General features: G+C 50.2%; 1 protein-coding gene across 1 annotated transcript in view; it reads right to left on the bottom strand.

The window, feature by feature from the left end:
- The window catches only part of SLC6A4 (solute carrier family 6 member 4), a 36,058-nt gene extending 13,352 nt beyond the window's left edge, over window positions 1-22,706 (bottom strand). Inside the window, exons 1-9 of the mRNA XM_077749719.1 lie at window positions 22,536-22,706; window positions 9,703-10,162; window positions 7,222-7,356; window positions 5,994-6,213; window positions 4,724-4,862; window positions 4,032-4,166; window positions 3,588-3,691; window positions 1,939-2,066; window positions 621-733 (exon numbers count right to left, since the gene is read on the bottom strand). Coding sequence (XP_077605845.1) covers window positions 621-733; window positions 1,939-2,066; window positions 3,588-3,691; window positions 4,032-4,166; window positions 4,724-4,862; window positions 5,994-6,213; window positions 7,222-7,356; window positions 9,703-10,045 — 1,317 coding nt within the window. The 5' untranslated portion in view covers window positions 10,046-10,162; window positions 22,536-22,706. The remainder of the gene's footprint in view (window positions 1-620; window positions 734-1,938; window positions 2,067-3,587; window positions 3,692-4,031; window positions 4,167-4,723; window positions 4,863-5,993; window positions 6,214-7,221; window positions 7,357-9,702; window positions 10,163-22,535) is intronic.

Below are 22,706 nucleotides of genomic sequence, written 5' to 3'. Positions count from 1 at the left end.
CCAGCATCCCGCCCCCCCCCGCCCCCCCCAATACGCCAGCCCTCACTGGAAATATATTACCTGGTTTCACACTCTCATTTAGAACCCAACCTTAATGACATCAAGGAAAGAAAATACAGTGCCTGGACAGGACTTCTTTATGTGATGTCTCTTGGGGGAGACTCTGGTCGCACCAGAAAGGCCAACTCAAAGCTGGGACTCACTCCACACTAATAAGTACAAGGTGCTGAGCCGAATGTGGGGCGGCAGGGCACTGAGACTCAAGAGTGACCTCGCTCTCGCCCGTAAGTACTGCCATCCGGTTAAGGGACAGTGCCCAGTAATAACAGCTCACATATGCTGAGCCCTGGCCTGTGCAGACACCTTCCCTCATTAGCCCATTATGATCCTCTAACACACTAGAGGGCCGTGAGCAGCAGCAGAGAGGACTGAACAGGGGCTGAGGGAGCACCAGGAGGGAGCAGCCTGGGGTGGGCAGGATGGGAGGGAGGGATAGGTGCAGCTCCCCCTCCCTCATGCTCCCCCTCCTCCTGTCCTCCCCTTCCTCCTCCTCCCCAATTCCCCTCCTCCTGTTCCCCTTCCTCCTCCTTAGAGCCAGGTTTCCCTCTCCGTCCACTCACAGTGCTGTCCAGGCCCAGAGTGATTAGCATCAGGAAGAAGATGATGGCAAAGAATGTGGACGCGGGCATGTTGGCTATGGCTTCTGCATATGTGATGAAGAGGAGGCTGGGGCCTGAGATAGAGAAGGAGAGAGGAGGAGGTAGTCCCTGGGACCTGCCCTGCAAAGATGTCACAGCAACAGTTACAATTCTTTTTTTTAATGTTTATTTATTTTGAGAGAGACAGAGAGAGAGGAAGGGGCAGAGAGAAGGAGAGACAGAATCCCAAGCAGGCTCTGAACCGTCAGTGCAGGGCCCAACGTGGGGCTCGAACTCACAAACTGTGAGAGATCATGATCCGAGATCAAGGGTCAGGCGCTTCACCGACCAAACCACCCAGGCGCCCCAACAATTACAATTCTTGTCACAAGAGCTGATGTGTGAATTAGGCTTGGACATGTACCAAACACTCGCCCACGCTCCTCACCATCCCACTTGCCCATGCTGGCATCCTGGGAGGCAGGCAGGGAGCAGCAGCCATTCTGGAAAGGGTGAACTCTCAACCAATGTGGGGAATGGAAACAAACCCAAGACCCTAAGTCTAGCAAAACTGCACACAGGAGTAAGCGTCCACCATATAACAGCTCAGAGCTCTTACAGGGCTGGGACGGAGAGCTCTAAGATTTCAGCACACTGAGCTCTCTCTGATGGCTTTAGCTCCAAAACAGTAGGAGACGCGAAACTGATTCAGGAGAGTCACAGAAGCTTTGGAATAAAGGCCTCCCGCTATTTTAAAGTCCCGTGTGATAGTGTGAGGGACTTGTCCTCAACTTCTCAAGAGCTAGATAGGGGTCCCTTAGTTTGGGGTACAGCGGTGATCAGAGCTCTGCATCAGGCCAAAGACAGAAGCACGTTGGCAGGAGAGCTCCGGGATTTCAACCATGAGATCCCATTGCCACTTTTTCAATATCTGTCACTCCTCTTCCATGAAAACGTCACAATACAACAGAGTGACGGTGTCATCTACATTTTCTTTTTCTGCAAGGGGAAATTCCAAGAATCATCTGCTTACTAGACTTATACCCATCACTGGGCCCCAACCCACTGGATTAAAAAGCCCTCATCCAAGTCCTATTTCAAGCCCCCCTGGGTGCCAGGGGAGCTCCCCCATCCTCACCAGGGCAGAGCACATGGAAGGCAGTAAGTTTCCCTAAAACCTTGGAAATTTTTAAAGGGAATACTTAGAAATAATTTAACAGTTAGATATTTGTAAAGATCCAGAGAGCAGCCAAGCCATTCAGCGAAGAGTAAGGGACATAAATGGAACCCACGTTCCCACCTGCATCTTTAGCCACCTCAGACACCTCTTCGTTCCTCATCTCTGCCATATACCCGAGCACCGTGAAGATGACAAATCCGGAAACGAAGCTCGTCATGCAATTCACCACACTGGTCACCAGGGCGTCTCTGGAGCAGAAAACCCAAGTGAGCCTCAGTTTACCAAGTTGAGAGTCTAAAGAGCATCTCTCACCAGCCAAGGCAAGGACGAGCAGGCTGAGTTCCCTGGGGCCTTAGGCTTATTCCAGTGTCCCCTCCGCACCTCGCAGGCCCAGCCTCTCAGACTGCAAGGTGGCTTGGAGCACAAGCTGCCGTTACCACCATGCACAGAATGGTAAAGCAGCAGGTCAGGACTGGTTTTAAGAGATGGTGCTGCTGTGAACGGGAATAACACAGACCTCTTGATTTCAAACAAGAATTGCTCAGAAACAGAGCCCAGGTTGGAGTGGGGCCAGCCGGGAGCCTTGGCCGGCCTAATATGTGCGAAGCCCTCAGATTCAGACTTTTGAAATTATGTGCAAATGAGGTTACGAGACTGTCACAGAGATATCCTGACACTTTTAAGTTAAAAACCGTTTTTTAACGCTTATTTGTTTTTGAGAGACAGACAGCACACAAGCGGGGGAGGAGCAGAGAGAGAGGGAAATGCAGAATCCGAAGTAGGCTCCATGCTCTGAGCTGGGGCCCAACTTGGGGCTCGAACTCACAAACCATGAGCCAAAGTCAGATGCCACCCAGGTGCCCCAATATCCTAACACTTCTAAAAGAACCCCTCATCATACAACTTCAGGCCGAGTTCCCAATGCAATGCCACATTTCTTAAGGTATTTGTGAATTGCTTTTTAAGAATAAAATAATTCGTTAATTATCTTATGAACAAGCACAATTAGGCAGCTGGACACTGCCCTCTGTGGTAGAACATTAAAACAAAAAGTTAACTCTGAAGATGATGAGTGGGGGCGCCTGGGTGGCTCAGTCAGTTGAGCATCTGCCTCTTGGTTTTGGCTCAGGTCGTGATCTCACACCGTGTGGGATGGAGCCCCGTGTCGGCCTCTGTGCTATCCGCTTGGGATTCTCTCTCCCTCTCTCTCCACTCCTCCCCTGCTTACTCTCTCTCTCAAAAAAAAGTAAACCAACATTAAAAAGTAAATAAAGATGATCAGTGATATTGAAATCATAATTGGTACAACACTCACTGTTTTGAAAAAATTTCTGACATGATTTTGCCACAAAAGTTATGGCATTTTGTACTGGCCACAATAGTTCAATCATCATACTTTGGTGAATATGTACATAAGGAAATTATCACATTACAATTTTTGTTCAACACATTAATGAGTGAAATCTAAATATTTAATATGTGTTGCAATTTTTGTAAATCTGTTTGGAATTTCTTAAATTTTTTTCTTGATATACAGAGACTCTCACAAAACGCAAGTGGCCTGGAGCTCCTCTCAATCTCTGAATGGCCTGGGTGAGGCTTCGAACAGGGTGGGTGCTCTGGCCACGAGCGAACTGGTCAGGGATCTGTGGCACACCCGAGCCCAGCCACGCTTGAGGCCATCAGTTTGATCCCCTTCCTCCCGGCCAGCTGACTCCCGCTCACCTCACCTTCAGGCTTTGCTTGGGGGAGGGGCCCAAGATACTCACTGGTAACAGTTGTTGTGGAATTTGTTGTAGCTCGCGAAAGCCAGTAAGACCCCAAAGCCGGGACCAAGAGAGAAGAAGATCTGTGCGGCAGCATCCACCCACACCTGGAAGGCAGCAGAGGTAGGGGTGAGGGCTGCGTCCCGGGTCCGCCCTCTTCCCTCCAGGTGGCTACGTGTAAAGTGAAAACCCAGCTCTCAAAGCTCATGCCCGGGATGGCCACATACCGAGTGCCAACAAGTGTGATTTCTCCTCCTAACATTGAGGCATAAACCAATCTACTGGCCTCAACTCTACCTTTCATGCTTCCAGTTATGAGTTAAAGCACCATTGCAGACTTGCCATTGAACCTAAATTTCAATAGTTGTCCCTCCTGGGGAAGGGGGGGGACTAGCTTCAGTTAGTAAAATGACAGACAAGGGCACATCGTCTTCCTCATTCTCTTACCCCTGTCTCCAGGAGTTTCTGCCAGTTGGGTTTCAAGTAGAAGAGGATACCCCTCCAGGCTCCGGGGAGGGTGGCCCCCCTAACCAGCAGGATGAAAAGGATGATGTAAGGGAAGGTGGCTGTCACCCACACCACCTGTAAAGAAAGGGGGTGGAAACAGGTTGTCCGCACGCAGACGTTTGTATCTTTTGTTTTCAAAAACCTCCAAGGAAGGAGATGTACCTCTTCTTTTCTGTAACTATAGAAGACAGGGTGGCAAACTATCAGGGGCTGTGGAATCGGACAGGGATCTGATTCGCAGCTCGCCAGCACTGCCCCCTCTAAACCCACCTCCCATCTACAATATGGGAACACGCCTGGCAAAAGGCAATAAAGTAGCCAGTGTATATAAAGCACTCACCATGGCCCATCATGGGCTTTCAACAAATTATTGTCACTATTAATAATTGTGACACCACCAGTGGGTTAAAAGAACTTTTAAAAAAAATCAGGTAATGTGTTCCTGGGATTGGCCCATTTCTGGAATTTTCTTTAAACGTATCTGGTAAACAGGAACTGAGCATCATAAACCGTGTTTGGTGTTGAAGGAGACAATGTCCCTCTGTCCATGGCTGTCCGGGCTGCTGAGTTCTGAGTCTGAATCCCCTGGGGCCCGTCGGCAGGCCGGGGTCCGCAGCCAGAGTCCTCCTCACCTTGCCAGATGTTTTGACGCCTTTCCAGATGCTGAAGTAGATCACGGTGAAGATGAGCATGATGCAGAGGGTGAGCTGCCAGCTGATGCCCCCCAGGTCCTGAAGCCCCTTGGACCGATGGATCTGCAGGATGTGGCGCCTGGAGCGAGTGAGAAAGGAAGGCCCGTGAACCAGTGAGCTGAGGGCCCCCCCCCTCCGCACCCCCCAGGGGGTTGTCCGGAGAAGAAACAGACTCAGTGCTGTGCTGCCAGGACCGAGCAGTCGCTATGCCTCAGGAAGAGCTGGGGCTGCGCGTCCTGATGGAGGGGAGCTACGTTCAGCCCACGGACCCTAGGAGAGCACAGAGCCCCCAAGGCGGACTCCAGGCTGGGGCGGCATCTATGTGTGGGTAGTGGGCCCTTCCCCAGCCCCAAGTTACTCTCTCCTGGCTGCAACTGCCTGAAATTCCGGCATTAAAGGATACTACCCACCCCAGGCACCTTCTTCCAAAGAATAGATGCCACTTGTGAAGTAAACACATGGAAGCAGAAACCCTGGATGGTTTTAAACCACTGAAGCAACGCGAGGCTCCGATTCCATGACAACGGACTGAGAGCAGGGCCCAGGAAGATGGGCGGTTTTGACATGGGGGAGTGAGTTTGTAATGTGAATGGAGGAATCAGCCTGGCCACGTTGGGGTTGCCTGGACTGGCACATCAGGAAGGAGGGGGCAGGGGTGCCCGGGTGGCTCAGTCCATTAAATGTCCGACTCTTGGTTTTGGCTCAGGTCATGATCTCACAGTGGAGCCCACATCGGTCTCTCTGCGCTGAGTGTGGATTCTCTCTCTTGCTCTCCCTCTGTCCCTCCCCTGTGCTCACTTTCTCTCCCCCCCCCAAAATAAATAAATAGAGGCTCCTGGGTGGTTCAGTCTGTTGGGTGTCCGATTCTTGATTTCGCCTCACGTGGTGGGTTCAAGCACGAGTCAGGCTCTGTGCTGAAAGCATGGCGCCTGCTTGGGATTCTGTCTCTGTCTCCCTCTGTCTCTGCCCCTCCCTTGCTCTCTCTCTCCAAATAAATAAACGTTTAAAAAATTAAGTAAACATTAAAAAAAGAGTTTAAAAAAAGAAAGGAGGGGAACAGCACAAAGGGCCAGATTGGGGAGCACTCAAAGCAGAGTCGGCCACTCCCTCACTTACTTTTACTCCCACAGCCTCCCTCCTAGGAAGCCAACCCCCAGGGGCGTGGCCTGCTTCTAACAGACCCCTCCCCCCCTCACTTACACGCACTTACGTGTAAAATTCTTCCGCAGGGGACGTGGAGTGGAGCGTCCAGGTGATGTTGCCCTCGGAGAAGTAGTTGGTGCAGTTGCCCGTGTTCCACGGGTTCTTGCAGCTGGTCCAGGGCAGCCGGTCCGTGAAGGAGGAGATGAGGTAGTAGAGCGCCCAGGCCATGATGGTGTTGTAGTAGGAGGCGATGTAAAAGGCAATGACGCAGATGGCATACCCGATCCCTGGGGAGACGGGGAGGGAGGCCGAGTTTAAAGGACAGCCCAAGAGTGAAAGACTGCGCCGGGGCCGTGGAGGGCCCTGCAGCCGGAAGGAGACAGGTCGGGGCGCCATTCACTTCATCCCCCAAGACTCTGGGAGGTGGTGGAAAGGTGGCGATGTGGTAAATTCCTTGGATGTATCTGCAAGATTTCACACTTTAGAAAATGTGTGCGTGTGCTGTTAATGCTGTAAACTTTTTTTCTATTTTGTTTGCTTTAAAAAATATTTTTATTTCAGTGTGGTTGACACCCATCGTTCCATGAGTTCCAGGGGTACAGCATAGTGATTGGACAAGTCTGTATGTTTTGCTGTGCCCACGACAATGTCGCTGCCGCCTGTCACCACACAGTGCTATTACAGCACCATGGCCTCTGTGTTCCCTACACTGTGCCTTTTCTCTCTGTGACTTATTCATTACGAAGCTGGAAGCCTGTAACTCCTACTCCCCTTCACCCATTTTGCCCATCNAAGGTGGGGCTCGAACTCATGACCCCGAGATCAAGAGTCACATGCTCCACCAGCTAGGCACCCAGGTTTACTTTTTTTATATAATATTTTTTTAAGTTTATTTCTTTATTTTGAGAGAGAGAGGAAGTGCAAGCAGGGGAGGGGCAGAGAGAGAGGGTGAGAGAGAGAATCTCAAGTAGGCTCCAAATGCAGAGCCCCATGAGGGATTCGGACTCAATGAACGGTGAAATCATGACCTGAGCCGAAACCAAGAGTTGGACGCTTAACTGACAGTCACCCAGGTGACTCCCCCAGGTTTACTGTTGATTGCCATGTATTGTTTCCCTTTAACAATCTCATACCACTTAAACCGTCAAAAACTGAATTACTTAAGTGATCTCCCAGAGCTACTTTAAGGCCTAAGTGATTCCAGAAGAGGGTCTCTGGCTCCCATTCACAGATGGAAATCACCTCTGCCCTGTAGGGCCCACTCATCCACCCGTCCACCTGAGCCTTTCAGTTACCTTTGAAAATTGGGCAGATTGTCCTCCATATCGAAATGCATCCGTTTCGGTGGTACTGGCCCAGCGCGAGCTCCATGTAGAAGAGCGGGATCCCTCCAAAAACGGCCATGATGGTGTAGGGTAGGAGGAATGCCCCTAAATCAGATGGAAGACAGTTTTACTCCCTGCCCACGTCCGTCCCAGGACAGCCCAACTGACTGGGCTCACGCCAAGATTCACGGGGCCACCTGAGGCTAGAGCGTCATGAAGCCAAGGGACCTCACGTGTGCCCCCTGCTCTTAGTGTTCTCCCAGAGCTCCACGGTGACACGGGGGGTTCAGGGAGTACACGAAGGAGGCAGAGAGTGTGTGGAAAGGAATCTGGATTTGGGACTCAACATGCCAGGCCCCAGAATCGGTCCCACTACTAACCACCTGGACGACCCTGAGTCCCCTCTCCCCTCTGAACCTCTATTTTCCCTCCCCTATAAAATGACAGAGTTGAGGGGCGCCTGAGTGGCTCAGTTGGTTAAGCCTCTGACTCTGGCTCAGGTCATGATCTCATGGTTCCAGAGTTCAAGCCCCATGTTGGGCTCCAGGCTGCCAGCTCGGAGCCTGGAGCCTGCTTCAGATTCTGTCTCCATCTCTCTCTGCCCCTCTCCCATTCACACTCTGTCTCTCTCAAAAATAAATAAAAACATTAAAAAAAAATTTTTTTTTAATGACAGGGTTGAGGTGGCCTGAGGTCCCCCAACCCGGCCACACAGGATAATCACCGGTGAGCTTAAGGACACACATCCACCCCGGCCCCCTGAAGCAGAAATTTCAGATATGGCGTAAGACAGAAACTTTTCAGCTGCACAAGTGATTCTGATGCAGCTGGTACATGGAGCAGAGTTCGAGACCCTGGGGACAGATGGCCTGTGACAATCATACAATAGCGGCAACAATCTGCAAGTCACCAAATCAGTATTTTTGTTCATCCGTACCATCCCTGGCCCCAGACACTTGCTATTGACATTTGGCTGTATTTCCAGAATTCTGCTGAGCCGAATGCTCCCTTCTGGGCCATCTTTGCAGATGTGGCTGAAAAGGGTAGTTTGTCACAAAATGAGGAAGCATGGGGCTGCTGTGTCACTGGAGATGCTGGCGTGTCCTGGGTCTCGTGACTTGAGGCAGAATGTGGAAACACCAAGGTGGGGAGTGCTCACCTGCAGCCTGAAGTTTAGCTCAAGGGGTGGGTCAGCGGTGATCTTCCCTGATAACGTTCCCTCCCGTCAAGTGCTCTGAACCCCGAAACCTGGAGTCGGTGCAACTCAGAAAGGTCCCACCTGACTTACAATCATGCTGCTTTAGTTCAAGCTAAATCTGGCTTGAGAATAAGAACCACATTGTGTTCTCAGGGTGGCATCTGTCCAGCTTAATGGTGGGGAATTGGTGTAGGAGGAACGTCACCAGCAACCCAGCCCCTTATATAAAGCTCAGGCTAAAGGTGAGCCCTTCCAGGCTGGAGATAAGGTGACTCCAACTTCCACTCCTCCCAGGCAGAGGTGCTGGGTTTTCCTAGCCCTCCCCCCAAACTGCCTTTGCAGCTGCAAGGGCCAAGGTCCTTAAAAACTGCAGCAAATCCTGGTAACTGCGTGTCAGGCCATCGAGGAAATGAGGAAGGACACTAATGAATTCTTCCCCAAACCTGGTTTTAGCTGCCCTCCCAAATCACTGCCTAGAGCTTCTGTCAGAATAAATATTGACTGATTTGACCTACAGTTCTCATCCTTTTCCCACTTTGATAGCAAGTCCATTGTCAACACAGAAGCCCCATACCTACCCACTCCTCTCCACTCTCCTCTCGGGGGTTCTCATATCCACACTACAGTCAGCTACTGGTTTAGATAATCTACGAGTTAACTGCTCTGAAGGTAGGAGGAGGAATCAGAAATAGTCTCTAGCCTCAAAAATGTAGCCCTCTCGTAGGAGATACAAGGCGTATCCACGTATGGTCTGGGTTAGCATCAATGCCATGCTGTGGCCGGGTTCAGCTCTGGATCACGCTCAGGTTCTAACTCCAGATTCTGGACCCGGGCTGACACCCTTCTCTGACCCGGGAGGGCCTGGGACCCTGGAGCCACTTCCCAATGTTTCCTTACACGGATATAACCTCTCCGGACTCGCTGCGAGAATGCAGCTTGGATAATGCAGGGATGAGAAGGGGGCTCTGCAACGAACGAAGCACTAAGGTACAGATGCTGAAAATCTGGCGAGGTTGGGTTTGAGAGAGTTTTTACCCAACGTCATGACCCGGAGAGCCCCACACATGCTGACTTGGCAGTTTGGCTTCCCGGGGGGATTTGTATTTTGGGCTAGCTCGAAAGCCTGAGCAATCATGTTCCCAGACTCCTCAGTGAAACCAGACAGAAGAGACGTGATTTCTGCTCTGGCCTCCCAAGAGGATCTACAGACCGTCCCTGGGTCAGAGCCTCTGCTCGCGGCCCATGATACTGACCCCCTCCATTCTGGTAACATATGTAGGGAAAGCGCCAGACGTTGCCCAGGTCCACAGCGTAGCCAATGACCGAGAGGAGGAAATCCACCTTCTTGCCCCAGGTCTCCCGTTCCCCTTGATGAGCCTCAGCCACTAGGGCGGTGGTGGCAGCCGGAATGGAGTGCTGAGTGTCATCTCCTCCACCAGGGCTCGGAACCGCTGAGTACCCATTGGAGATTTGGCCAGACTCCACCTTATCCTCGGGGACAGGGACACCTTTCTGCAGAACTCCATTTTCCTGACAGTCTTCTTTATCCTTACAGGATGACAGCTCCTTCTGGGAATTTAAGGGCGTGGTATCCATCCTGCTGGCCAGGAGATGAGGCCGACACCCATCTGCCGAGGACCGGACCCGCACCGAATCCTCAGTGCTCAGATCTGCGGGTCTCCTCAGAGCTTCAAACCAATGGGATTGGGAGCTCTGTTGGAAAGGCACAGGGAGAACGGAATTATGCATTTTACTTATCTTTGGTATTAACTCAGCAAACATCTTAAACCACATTAATTAATGGGATTACAAACGTCTCCGTCAAGCGTGAAACATTCTGTATGGCAGTCAAAAAAATCAACTACACTTTTCAAGCTGCACGAGGTATCAAATCACAATCAAGCAATTTGAGACGGAAAGACCAAAACAACCAACCAAACACAAATAGAGAGCAAGTCACCAAGGTCTTGCACGGGCTCTATTTAAGAACACAGTGCTGACTTCACTCTGCGGGACTGGAATTGCATCCCGGGGTTCACCAGCAACTCAGAAGGATATAAGAACAGGGCTTGCTTCACCAAAGCTTCGCAGAGCACTCACCTTGTCCTGGATGCTGCGCTGGGAAAAGAATAACAAAGAAAGGAGCGGGTTTTGCCTGCAAAGAGATTAGGACAAGCCTCTCCGTCTTGCAAGCCGAACATGCCATATATTTCCTATGAATTGTAAGTATGACTTTGAAAGGGAAGAGCAGAGGCGCGAGGTGAAAAGGCCACCCTGTGGGAGGCACCGCTAGCTCCACAGCTCTGGGCTTGTTCACTCTTCCTTGCAGCCCCGCTCTTAGAGAGTCCAGCTGCTTCTCGCTGTGACCAGTCCATCAGCGCTCCGCTGTCCTGCGTTCACGTTGTGTCTCCGCCTGTCCGACGGGCTCTGGGCGGCGCCGCTGCTCACCTATTCTGCCTGCTCTGCTGAGGCTAGTCCACTTGTTACTCCGCAGCAGTGGGCCGGTGGGTCACTTCTCTGGGTCGGGAAGAGCCAGGGAGAGGAGCATGCAGATTAGGGATGCCAGCATGACCGGTGTCTCTGTCCCCAAGCGCCTCGGTGGGGAGGGGTGGCCAGGGACTCGGCACCTCCATATCCCCGCCAGGGGCCGAGGTGCAGGGAAGTCGGCTCAGCAATCCGGATGGAGGCTTCACACGTCAAACATGAGGTAGAAATCCGAGCCCTTTTGGACTTTAAACCTATGACCTGTTATCAAGTAGTACGGAGCCAAGGCCTTCCAGCAAACTTCATTTCATCTGGGCCTGAACTTTTCAAGCTCTCGAAATGGTCTGGGACTTGAAACACGTTTCTGCATAGCTCGGATCACCTTCAACCTTTCTAGACGCCTGGGGATGACTGGTATCACTATTCACAACTGCGAAGATCCGATATTACCCCTTCAGAGCCAACAGTTGGAGGATGGCTAGAAGTTGGTAGCTAATAAAAATGGCAGTGTATGTCTCCTACCTATTTGGGGCTTTCAGGGACTAGAGCTTAACTAGCCACACGTGGAAATGTGAAGATGAAGTGAAAAATTAGAACACAAAGTAGTAAATTCACACTTGTGATGACGTACATAAATACTGGCGACGATTAGAAATGAACACGAGGGGATGCACGTAATTAGTGTTTTGTGTTCACTGGGTTCTTTTTTCTGTAAGGTAGAAAGTTTTAAAGGGATTGATTGTTGCCAAAAATATTACAGCAACAAGAGAGAAACCGGCTCTATGGATCTGGGGTGTGTGTGTGTGTGTGTGTAAGGGGATCGGGTGGGTGTCCTGGATTCTCCCCTATCCAGCTGCTTGGTCCCCACCCCCTGACCCTACCCCGGGCTCATGGATGCAAACGCCACTCACAGAAGAACAAGAATTTCTCACAAAGAGTGATCTAGATAAAACCCCATTCTGCTCCTCTTTATGCTTTTGTTCAGCCTCTCCCTGTCCCCTTCCCTGGACTTCAAAACTTAACCACACATTCTCTCATCCACCGTAAGTATCCACGTACCAAGCTGAGGGATGCTTTTTCCTGGGGCGCCTGGTTGGCTCAGTTGGTTAAGCGTCCGACTCTTGGTTTTAGCTCTTACAGTTCACAGGATCAAGCCCCACATCAGGCTCTGCACTGACAGTGTGGAACCTGCTTGAGATTCTCTCTGCCTTTCTCTCTGCCCTTCCCTGCCTCTCTTTCTCTCAAAAAAAAAAAAAAAATTTTAATAAACTTACTAAAAAGTAAAGTTCATTTTTTTTCCGAGAGAAAGATGATGAGGTGTCATTGTATTTAAATACACAGCTAAATGAAACCTGAACTTTGCAGTCCCTGGCTGTGCTGTTTGAAGAAGATCTCTGCACTTCCCTTCGGCCTGTATCAGTGACACATTCTCCACATTAAACACTTGAAGAACTTGAAGATCAGATGACAGAGATAAAGAGCTTTACCACATGCAGCCTCATGGCACCCCATGGACAAAGCCAGCCCGCCACGGGGACTCCCCCTCCCCCACCTTTCTTTCTCCACCTTCAAAACAGTACCCCAAATTTTCTGCGGGAACTTCTTCCTATCTTTGCTACTGCAATGTTCCTCTCATTTAAATGCTGCTCAGGGCACCTGGCTGGCTCAGTTTGGTGGAGTGTGTGACTCTTGATCTTGGGGTCATGAGTCTGAGCCCTACAATTGGGTGGAGAGATTACTTAAACAAAACAACGCACATCCATCACAGCCTATGGGAGGGAACGTCACCATGTCTGAAGAATACAGTGACGGGGCAATACACACTTTGCCGTCCTAGAGCCTCTATCGTCTTCCTGATGTGAGAGTCAAGTGATTTGTTCTAGATTTCACGTACTCTCTGCCGTGGGGCATTCTGCGGGAGAGCTGGAAGATGCGTGTCTGTTGCTGAACTTTTCTGGACAATGTAAGTTCTTTAGTATCTTCCCCTGAGGCAACTGATCTTGATTTCTTGGCATCTGTCAGGAGCAGCTTCTAGACAAACAACGCACTCTCCTCTATTTTTGTTCTGAGCATTACAAAGATCTCGTTTCCTGAAATATCCCCCAGCACTTTTTTTTTTTTTAATTGCATCAACAGGCTGAAATGGTCCAAGTTGTAAGAAAGCCTGTCAAGAGTGGTCCTCCGCTGACTCATTACTTTAGCTGGTCCCTCTGTCCACCCAGCTCTGCTTCCTAGGGGTCTTCTGTTGTGTTTGCACCCCTGATCACGTATGTGCAAACAGAAGTCGCGGCCACCCAAAGCCATCAGACAGGTGGTAGATGCACATCTCCTTTTCTCCAGCTCCTTCCTCTGCCTCTCCCAACGGGAAGAAGCTCCTCCCAGTTACTCACTCAGTTGGCCAGGAGAAGACGGCCTGGCCTGGACCCCCTTCTGCCTGTAGGACGCTCGCTGCCCATGGGTCCCGCTCTCTTTTCTGATTCGACAGAGCACTGGCCACCCTTTTCTACTGAGATCAGCAGATAACAGTTGAGAACAAGCTGCCCCGGGAATATAGAAGTAAGAGTTAAGAATATTGGCTTCTAAGAATGTTCCCTTAAAAGCTTTCTTTTTAAAAGATATTTTTATCCTGCTGGGTAGAGATTGCAAACGAGGTCAGTATGACAGCTGTGACCTCTGCTCAGCAGCCTTTGAGTTTCTCCGTGGCCAGAAAAAGCCCCGGAAGCCCTTCCTCTGCACCTCGAATGTGTGCCCTTGTGCCAGGCTGAGGAGGTGACGGGCTGTGGGCGGTGCCACGTAACCTGTCCTCAGTGGGATGACAACCTCACATGTAGGCCTCTCATCCCCTACGTCTCCGCACATGGCCGGCGCAGTGATGCCACTGACGAGCTGACAGTCAACTTTCTGTTCACACTCCTGCCTCTTCCCAGCCCACGGGGTGGGCTAACTCATGCCACCTCCCTCACTCCACCCCAGTAAAAGGGACTGTTTCTATTTAAATGTCTTCTGATCAAATCTCTATTCCTTTTTCCACAAACCCTGTCTCTGTAGCCAGGGGAGCCAGATGTGAACAAGCGTGTAATTATAGTGATTAGTCATGAAACCACCCAGACCTTTGGCAACGCCCATGACCCTACTTGTCTGTCTGACATCCATCGGCACATTCTAAGCAGAAACACTGTAGAAATGTTGTACTTTGACTTCACTTGTTGAGATCAAAGTGAGTTCATCTCTCAGGACGCCTAGTTTTCATTTTCCGAAACAAAACAAAACAAAGCCCAGCGTGAATTATGGGCTCACCACTGAGATAAGATTAATTATAGGCCGTACAGCCAAGTGGCAATTTGCATCCTCTATTCAGAGAGAGAGTCTGAATTTCCCAAGACACCTCCCGAGGGCGACAGGAAAGCTCTGGTGTCTATTTACGCGGTGAGCACGGAGCCTGGACCCCTGCCACACAGCAACGCTAAATCTGCAAAGCCACCCCGTGTGCCTAGTACATGCTAGGCTCTTGGAGGCAAGGCGGCCAGTCCTGCCTTTGTGGAGTTCACGGCACAAGGCCAAAGTCTGACCACAGGAGAAAGGTACTTCTGTCTAAGGAGGGAGAGGCAGGCGCTGCTCCACAGTTCTGCGGTGCGCCCTTCTGTAAGCGGACGTTTCTGCTGCCCTGACGCCTCGCAGTGCCAGCCCCAAGGTGCCCTCAGACGCTCAAAGCCCTCCTTTCGTTCCTTCGTGCGGCTTCTGTGCCAGAACCCCAGACTGTAGTCGGTTCTGGCTCGCGGTCTCCACAGTGGGAGATGGTGGTTTGTGTTTGCATCCGTAGGGACTCCTGGCTCACCCTTCAAACAAAACACCCTTCCCAATTTGAATGGAGAGAGCGGGGGAAACCCGCCTGTCTCTGGACAAAGGGGTAGAAATGAACTCCACAATCCCAACCAAAGAATTCCTTATGTGAGAGAGTTGGACAGTTTAATTTTTTTGGAGGGGAGTTAAATAGTCTAAAACCAGGGCACCTGGGTGGCTCAGTTGGTTACGCCTCAGACTTTGGTTCAGGTCATGATCTCTCAGTTCACGAGTTCGAGCCCTGTATCAGGGAGCCTGCTTCAGATTCTGTGTCTCCCTCTCTCTCTGCTGACTCCCCCGCTGGTGCTCTCTTTCTCAAAAATAAGTAAACATTTAATAAATAGTCTAAAATCCTTAGGGCCATTTGGGCCAGTTACCATGAGAAAGGACAGGGTCTCTGTCCAGAACTTTCCCTGCTCGGGACAGAATAGCTTTGAACTTCTCTTTCATAAAAGGAAATGGATCTGGCATAAGTAGGCATAAACAGCCCTCCTTCAAACATGAGCAGCTGAGCCTAGACTAACTACTGTCCTGAGGCATCACGTAACATTCCTGTGTCCACACCCCTTGGCTCCCCTGTCCCAAACATCCGCAGTGGAATCCAGATCCACCATTTACTGGCAATGTGACTTTGGGCAGGTCGCTTAACCTCTCTGAGCTTTCATTCCCTTATGTGTGAAAGCAGGCTACTAAAATTCCCACTTCCTAAAGGCTGTTGTGGGAAATGAGGTGTGACGAATGCTTACCTCAGTGTCCAGCACCTGGAAAGTGCCAATAAATGAGTGCGAACGGATGGTCGCAATGCCACCACATGTATGCCACCCATTCTGCTTTTCGGCTTCACACCCCAGACAGTGCAGCTGAGGCCCAAAGGCTAAGTGACTCTTAGCCCACAGCACCCTGGAAGGAAGGGTGTCCACTCCCTTGCATGGGCCTCCCCAGTTTGTGCTGCTCCTCTCCCTGGGGTCTCTGGGAACCTGGCCAACAGCAGTTTCTTGGGCTGCTGCCCCAGAGATTATAATTCAAGAGATCCATGTGGGTGCTGCATGCTTTACTAGCACCCAAGTTATCAGGGGCAGGGGGCCACCGAGCGTGCCCAGTGCATCCCTACCTTGCAGCCTGGCTCCCCCCAGTTATCCTGAATTCTTTGAGGCCTGGCTTAGGTTTCTGTACACACCCTCCATGCAGCTTCGCTCACCACCCCAGCCCAAGATGGTCTCTCTCGACTCTGCACAATTACTAATGTGTCGTTCATTGCCGATTATTATGCATCATTAGTTATCCTTTTATGTCTAGTTGCTCTGCATGCTCTGGAAGCAGGGGCCGTGGCTTATACATCTCTGTGCTCAAATACTTGCTGACTGGTACACACGCGCACAGCTCCCAGCGAGGAGGTGCTGTTTTGGGCTTCCTGGGCGCTGGCCCTAGGGAGCCACAGCAGCCATGGGGGCAATTTTGAGCCTCAGGTGGGACACTCTTCTTTCCACCCCCACCCTCCAGGGCACATTCTCAGGGGCCTCACCCATCGGGAAGATCTGCCATGCGGACGAGGGTGGAGGGAGGATTGTCACAACAGTCATTTTAATGGACTATGGACTAGAAAAGACTGACATGTCTGGGATTAAAGAAGAGCCTGGGTTGTGGTTTTAGACTTTGAAACAAGTACCGACAGGCACGCCCGTCAATGGTCTGTGTTCCAAACATTCACTTGTGCGTTGCTTGTTTGGGACTTGCAATATGTTTTCTACCTACAGAAATAAGTCTTGTAAATGGCGGTGAGCCTCCTGAACTAGCTTACAACATCCTAGTTTAACCATCAAATATGGAAACATCTAAAATGTAAGCTGCGGAACACAGCACTGTCAAGTCTTACAGAAGGGGGCAGGGGGACAGTGAACGTGATTACGAGTTACCCGCCAGCTGTCACCTCTCTTTTTTTAATTTAATGAAAGAACAATTTTTTAATTTTTATTTTTGAGAGAGAGAGAGAGAGAGAGGCAGAGTGTGAGCAGAGTAGGGGCAGAGAGAGAGGGAGACACAGAATCTGAAGCAGGCTGCAGGCTCTGAGCTGTCAGCATAGAGCCTGATGTGGGGCTCGAACACACAAACCTCAAGATCGTGACCTGAGCTGAAGTTGGATGCTTAACTGACCGAACTACCCAGGCGCCCCAATTTTTTTTTTAATTTTTAGAGAGACAGAGAGCCGTAGAAAGGGACAGGGGGAGAGGGAGAGAGAATCCCAAGCAGGCTCCACACTTACCGCAAAGCCTGACGCGGGGCTCAATCCCACAACCCTGGGATCATGGCCTGAGCCGAAATCAAGAGTCAAATGCTCAGTCGACTGAGTCACCCAGGCACCCCTATCATCTATCTTTCTTAACATTCTTTCTGATTCTTGAGAAACACGACCCGTAAGGACAGGACAAGGAAGCAGAGAGACTCTGGTGCAGCTTCTGTGGAGGTGTCTTGCAGGCTCCTTTATAAAAGCTGTAGAAGGTGATGACAGGAATTCGTTATTACATTCAACTTCACAGCTTACAACTCCTTGTGGAAAAGAAAGTGCTGCCACTGCGTTGCAAAGTGGCCAATGCCCAGAAAGGATCTGGGAAGCTCAAACAGGTGATGTGCTCGATCAGGCGGGATTAGGAGTGTGGCTGACACAACACGATTTATGCAATAAACAGAAATCAAGATAAAAAAACATTTCCAAACGCAGGTATCCTCTTCCTTAATATGAAGTCTTGCACTAAAACTACTTTTTGTAAAACAGACATGATGAGACCTGCAAAGGGAGCCAAGGTGGGGGGAGTGGCGGGAGAGAGAGGAAACCAGCCCCAGGGAGGCGGGGTTATGAAAGGAGGATGGATTCACCTGTAGCAGCTGAGCGAAGCGGAGAGGGAGGGCGGGAGAAAGGGATCTGAGATGGAATGAAGTACAGTGTGAGTGATGGAGGCCAGAGGGAAGGGGGAGCTGGGCCCATTTCTCTGGGTGGGGCAGGGAGCGGTGGGGGGCGGGCACATAGGGGAGGAGATGGGGTCAAACAGCAGAGCGGAGGGGCCCAGAGAGGCCACAAGATGTGACTTAGGTAATGTTGCTTGAGGGGGTCAAGAAGTTCTGGAATGCGCTTTACAGTGTGTCACACACAGTTTGGAAACATTCATGAAAATCCATTCGGCATTGACACTGCACCGATCTGGTCCTCAGATGCACTGAGATGAGGGCAAGAGGTAGTTTCCAAACCCTAGGAGTTTGTGGTCTCAAGAGGTAACCCCCTGGGGCGCCTGGGTGGCTCNAAAAAAAAAAAAAAAGAGATAACCCCCTATGCTACCATTGAAATAGTGGGGGGAACTTAAATACGGGCTGTGGAGCTAGACTGTATTCGATAAGCAATATGATTTCATTCCTATGTGGAATTGAAGAAACACAACAGATGAACATATGGGAAGGGAGGTGGGGAAGAGAAGAGAGAGAAGCAAAACAGAAGAGACTCTTATATACAGAGAACAAACTGAGGGTGGATGGAGGGATGTTGGGTGGGGGGACGGGCTAAATGGGCAAGGGGCATTAAGAAGGGCACTTGTAAGAAACACTGGGTGTTGTATGAGTGATGAATCACTAAATCCTACACCTGAAACCAATATTACCCTATATGTTAACCACCTAGAATTTAAGTAAAAATTTGAAAAAAAAATCAAAGGGGGAAAAAACGATCTGAAATTTAAAATAAATAAATAAATAAATAAATAAAGGCAGACAGGCTATATATTTGATAAAAAATATTTTATCAACGTTGTTTCTCAAATGTGATGACGGGGCTCTGCTTACATAGGAGAATGTCCTTGTCCTTAGCAGCCAAGAGAGGAAATATTTAGCCGTCTGCAAATTCTCAGAGGTTCAATAAAAAAATTTATGTAATCTATAGACTGTATAATTATCACATGAATTATATCACATATTATAGAAAGTGTATTAGACTGTATTTCACATGCCAATGTTAGAGAGTGTGCATGCACACCTGTGACAATATGTTAATAGCTGGTGACTCTGGGTGAAGGTTCACTGGACCATTTCCCTGACTTTTCAGTAGGAATTTTTCAAAATAAAAAACTGGGGAGAGGGAAGTCATTCTAGCCCTCAGAAGGCTGGGGAACCTCCAGTCAGTCAAACCTCCCTGTGGGCCAGGGGCCGGGGCTGGGCACCCAGAATAGCTTATCTCCGCTCTCCCTCCCCTTTCCTCCGGTCCAGCTCCTTTCCTCTAACGCGAGGAAAAGAGCCAGCTAACTTGATTAGTGTATAAAAACAACACACCCAGGGGAGAAGGAAAGAACAGAGAGGTGCAGGAGACTCAAGTTCCAGGCCTGGCTGTGTCTTCGCAGCCCTGGACGGGCTTGAATAAGCCACAGGGGACCTGGCCCCCCTCCAGCTCTGCCCCTCCCTAAATTCGAGGGAGTCCCTTATTAGAGGAAAAAAAGTCTGTTTAGTTTATTTTCATACAGCAGCTCAGTGGTAATGGAAATAAAATGTTCTTTTGCTTTGACTATGCCCAGAAAAATCACACAAAACTGCAAGAAGGCCAAGGCCCGCTGACTTGCTCCCTCCGATCCAGTCCACCTACCAGCCCAGCTCTGGACTCCCCCACAGCACACAACTGGCTCTCCCAGATCTGCCACTTGGCCTTGTCACAACCTCCCGCCGACCCCACCCCACCTCTTTCCTCCCTACCTCAAATAAGGACATAAAGAACCGGACTGCAGGATCCCAGGAGACCCTCCCCATGCCATCGATCACCTGCCAATGCCTGGGAGCCCTGGCCACCGGGCTGGCCCTGGGTCACTGCCTCCACGTCTCTGTATTGCTGGGCTTCATCTCTGCTCTGCAGTCCAGGGGGCTCTGGGGTTAATGAAAGAATATCCGGTCCTAGCTTTTAAAATGCCTATGGCTTAGGGCCACCTGGCTGACTCAGTCAGCAGGGCGTGTGACTCCTGGATTCAGAGTTGTGAGTTGGAGCCCCACGCTGGGTGTCGGGATTATTTAAACATATACTCCTAGGGGCACTTGGGTGGCTCAGTCGCTTGAGTGTCCGACTTTAGCTCCAGTCATGATCTCAGGGCTACCGAGTTTGAGTCCCACTAAGGCCTTGCTGCTACAACCAGCCTGTCAGCCCAGAGCCAGCGTCAGATCCTCTGTCCCCCTCTCACTGCCCCTCCCCCTCTCACTGCCCCTCCCCCTCTTGCACTCTCTCAAAACTAAACATTAAAAAAACTAAATAAAATCTTAAAGATAAAATCAAATTAATTAAAAATAAAAAGCCTGTGGCTTAAATACACGCTAACAAGTACCTTTGGCCCAAGACTGGGGTGGCAGCAAGGAAGCCGCTGCTGGAGAGCCAAAAGGAAGCCAAAAGGAAGGAGAAAGTAAGGCAGACGGTCCCACGCCGGCCTTCTCTCTACTCATTGTGTCGCCACGTAGACAAAGGGCTGCGGAAACGCCCGCTCGCTTTAAAAACATGCTATTGATACCCGTAAGCGAGCGCTCATCCTCCCACTCGGCGCCAGCCAGCCAAGGTCACGGTCACGGGAATGTCCCTGCACAGAGACGTTCCTCGGAAATGGTTTCTGCAAGTGGGCCCAAGTCAGTACCAGGGGCTCCGCCTAGGAATAAGGGGGTCAGCCTGTTGTGTCCATCCCAGAAAAGTAGTTCACCCTCCGCCTAGGTTTCTTCTCCAGGCTAATTTCATCTCTTTTCCAGTTGGGTCCCTCCTCGGATGACAGTGTTCTTTCCTTGGTGTGTGTGCTCTTTAAGATTCAGCCCAGAAACGGATTCCCCACAGGAGCCGGGTGAGTCAGGCTCGCTTGCCCCAGGAATGGAGACACGGGGCGATTTATCATCTTTGACTCCACACCCAAGCCTGTTACTGTTACATTGGACACCGCAAACCTCAGAGGCGTACAGCCGATTGTCCACAGCTCCGGGACTGGAAAGAAATTTGGCACAACCCAAATCTGTACTGCCCAGAGGCTATCTCCACTGCACCGCACTTTGGCATATTGCAAAAGAGAGGTTGGGAGCTGGGGAGCTGTTGCTTGTTTATGATTGAGGTCCGGGATTTCGCGTGTGCATGGCAGCATGTGCCCTAGAGTAAAACCTGGGGTGTCCCCAGTGGACCCCGATTTGATGGCAACCTCTGGGTAGAGTCTCAGCACTTGGGGCATTTTGTACTATCGTTTCAAGTCATGTATGCTTAAAACAGAGAGATTAGGGTCACAGTCACAGAATGAGTTGGAGGGGACTTGGACCTCATATTAGGCAGGGCCTCCCCACCTCCAGCCCCTCACTTAGAGCCGAGGACCGTGACACCCAGAAGGGCTGATCTTCGACAGGAAGCACTAAGGTCTGAGGCACCTCCGTGGACAGAAAAATGACCGCATAATTTTACCTTTGGCCACACGGGCGTCTTTCTTTAAAAAGTCAAGTCATGACCATATCCTGTTGATTCATTAAAGCCAAATGAAAAGTAAACATCTTCAGGCAGCCCTGCCTTTGTTCTCTCAAATAAAACCATTTGATGACTATGAAGGAGAAGAAGCGGCCAGTTAGCGGCTCAATTTCCGGAATGACCCGTGTTTCTCTTTGGAAGGGGACATCAGGGTGTCTCTGCAAGTCTACTGTCCGAGATCATCGCCTCCGGCCAAGCACCCCCATCCCGTGGCCACACTGCCCATTTGTGAACTCTCTGACATGCCTCTCCGAATTTCATCAAAAAGCTAACCGACTCTAAAAACCCCCCAAAGAGGAATTTCTGGGGTTTTGCTGACTCCATTAAAACAGCAACATTGTTCTGTCTTCATCCTCACCCTTCCGCCCACCCTCAGTGTATGTTTCTTAAGCAAGAGGCTGAAAGGAACAGGTTTGAGTATCTGTGCTGCCGTTACATTCCTAAAACGGAATGTAACCAGGGTGCAGAGGGGACTTTTGATTAATTGTGAAGCAGTCTCAATCTACTTTTATTCAGCTCCTGTGAAAAAAAGAAAAACCTATGCACAAAAAGGCTTGCTTAGTTTGCACAAGCCGCATAAGAACCAGACTCTCATAGGCGCAGGAATCAGCCACCCCCACCCTGGCCTGTGGTAGGAAAGCCACCTTTGGGCATCAGTGGACACACAAAAGCAAGGAGCGGGACAGAGTCAAAGCTGTGTGTTTCCCTCCACTCCTAAAAGCCCAAACACTAATGCTGCCAGAGTGCCCCTCCGTTTCACTAAACATAAATCCTAATGTTGCTTTCTTAGTTAGACATTTTCCCTATGTAACTGAAGGCAAAACACATTAAATATTTGATCTAGTCTTACCATGATGAGAGCCAGCAGGCTCATAAATAATCCATTGACCTGGTTCATTTTTCTGGGCAAAATTGATCACAAAAATACATACACACAAGCGTTTGTAATGTCTGACTCTCAGAAATTCCACCCCTCTCAAGTTCTTCAGAACCTTAGCCGGAAAAAGAAATCCTTTATGCAAAAGACCCAGTGCAAAAGGAAACTGCTCCTGGGAGTTGCGGAGCTCCAGAGAGTGTTTTCAAACACGTAGTTAAATGTACACATTTTTTTTAAAAAAGCAATTGATGGTTACACCCTTCAACCATGTAAAACAGCTCGTTGGCATCTGAGTTTCCCATAAATTCTGAATGGCCTGTGAGCTGTCTGAGCGAACATCAGCTCTGCCAGTTAAACAACCCAAGCGCACGGAGACTCATCCCACTTACGAGTCATTCAGAGATTTCTCTAGATGTTTGGGCATTTGTGTCACCCAGAAGTCTCCCGGCAGAAATGCCTTTGCACGAAGCCACCTGCACGGCATGGCGGCAAGTCAGGATCAAACAGAAGCCGTGGCTTCAAACTAAAGCAACTTTTCCCAACGCGCGGGACGGCACTTA

The sequence above is a fragment of the Crocuta crocuta genome, unplaced genomic scaffold (genome assembly GCF_008692635.1).
Source record: "Crocuta crocuta isolate KB4526 unplaced genomic scaffold, BGI_CrCroc_1.0 scaffold149, whole genome shotgun sequence".
In the NCBI taxonomy this organism is placed as follows: domain Eukaryota; kingdom Metazoa; phylum Chordata; class Mammalia; order Carnivora; family Hyaenidae; genus Crocuta; species Crocuta crocuta.
Note: the sequence above shows the minus strand (reverse complement) of the source record. Positions and strands in the feature narration are given on the sequence as shown.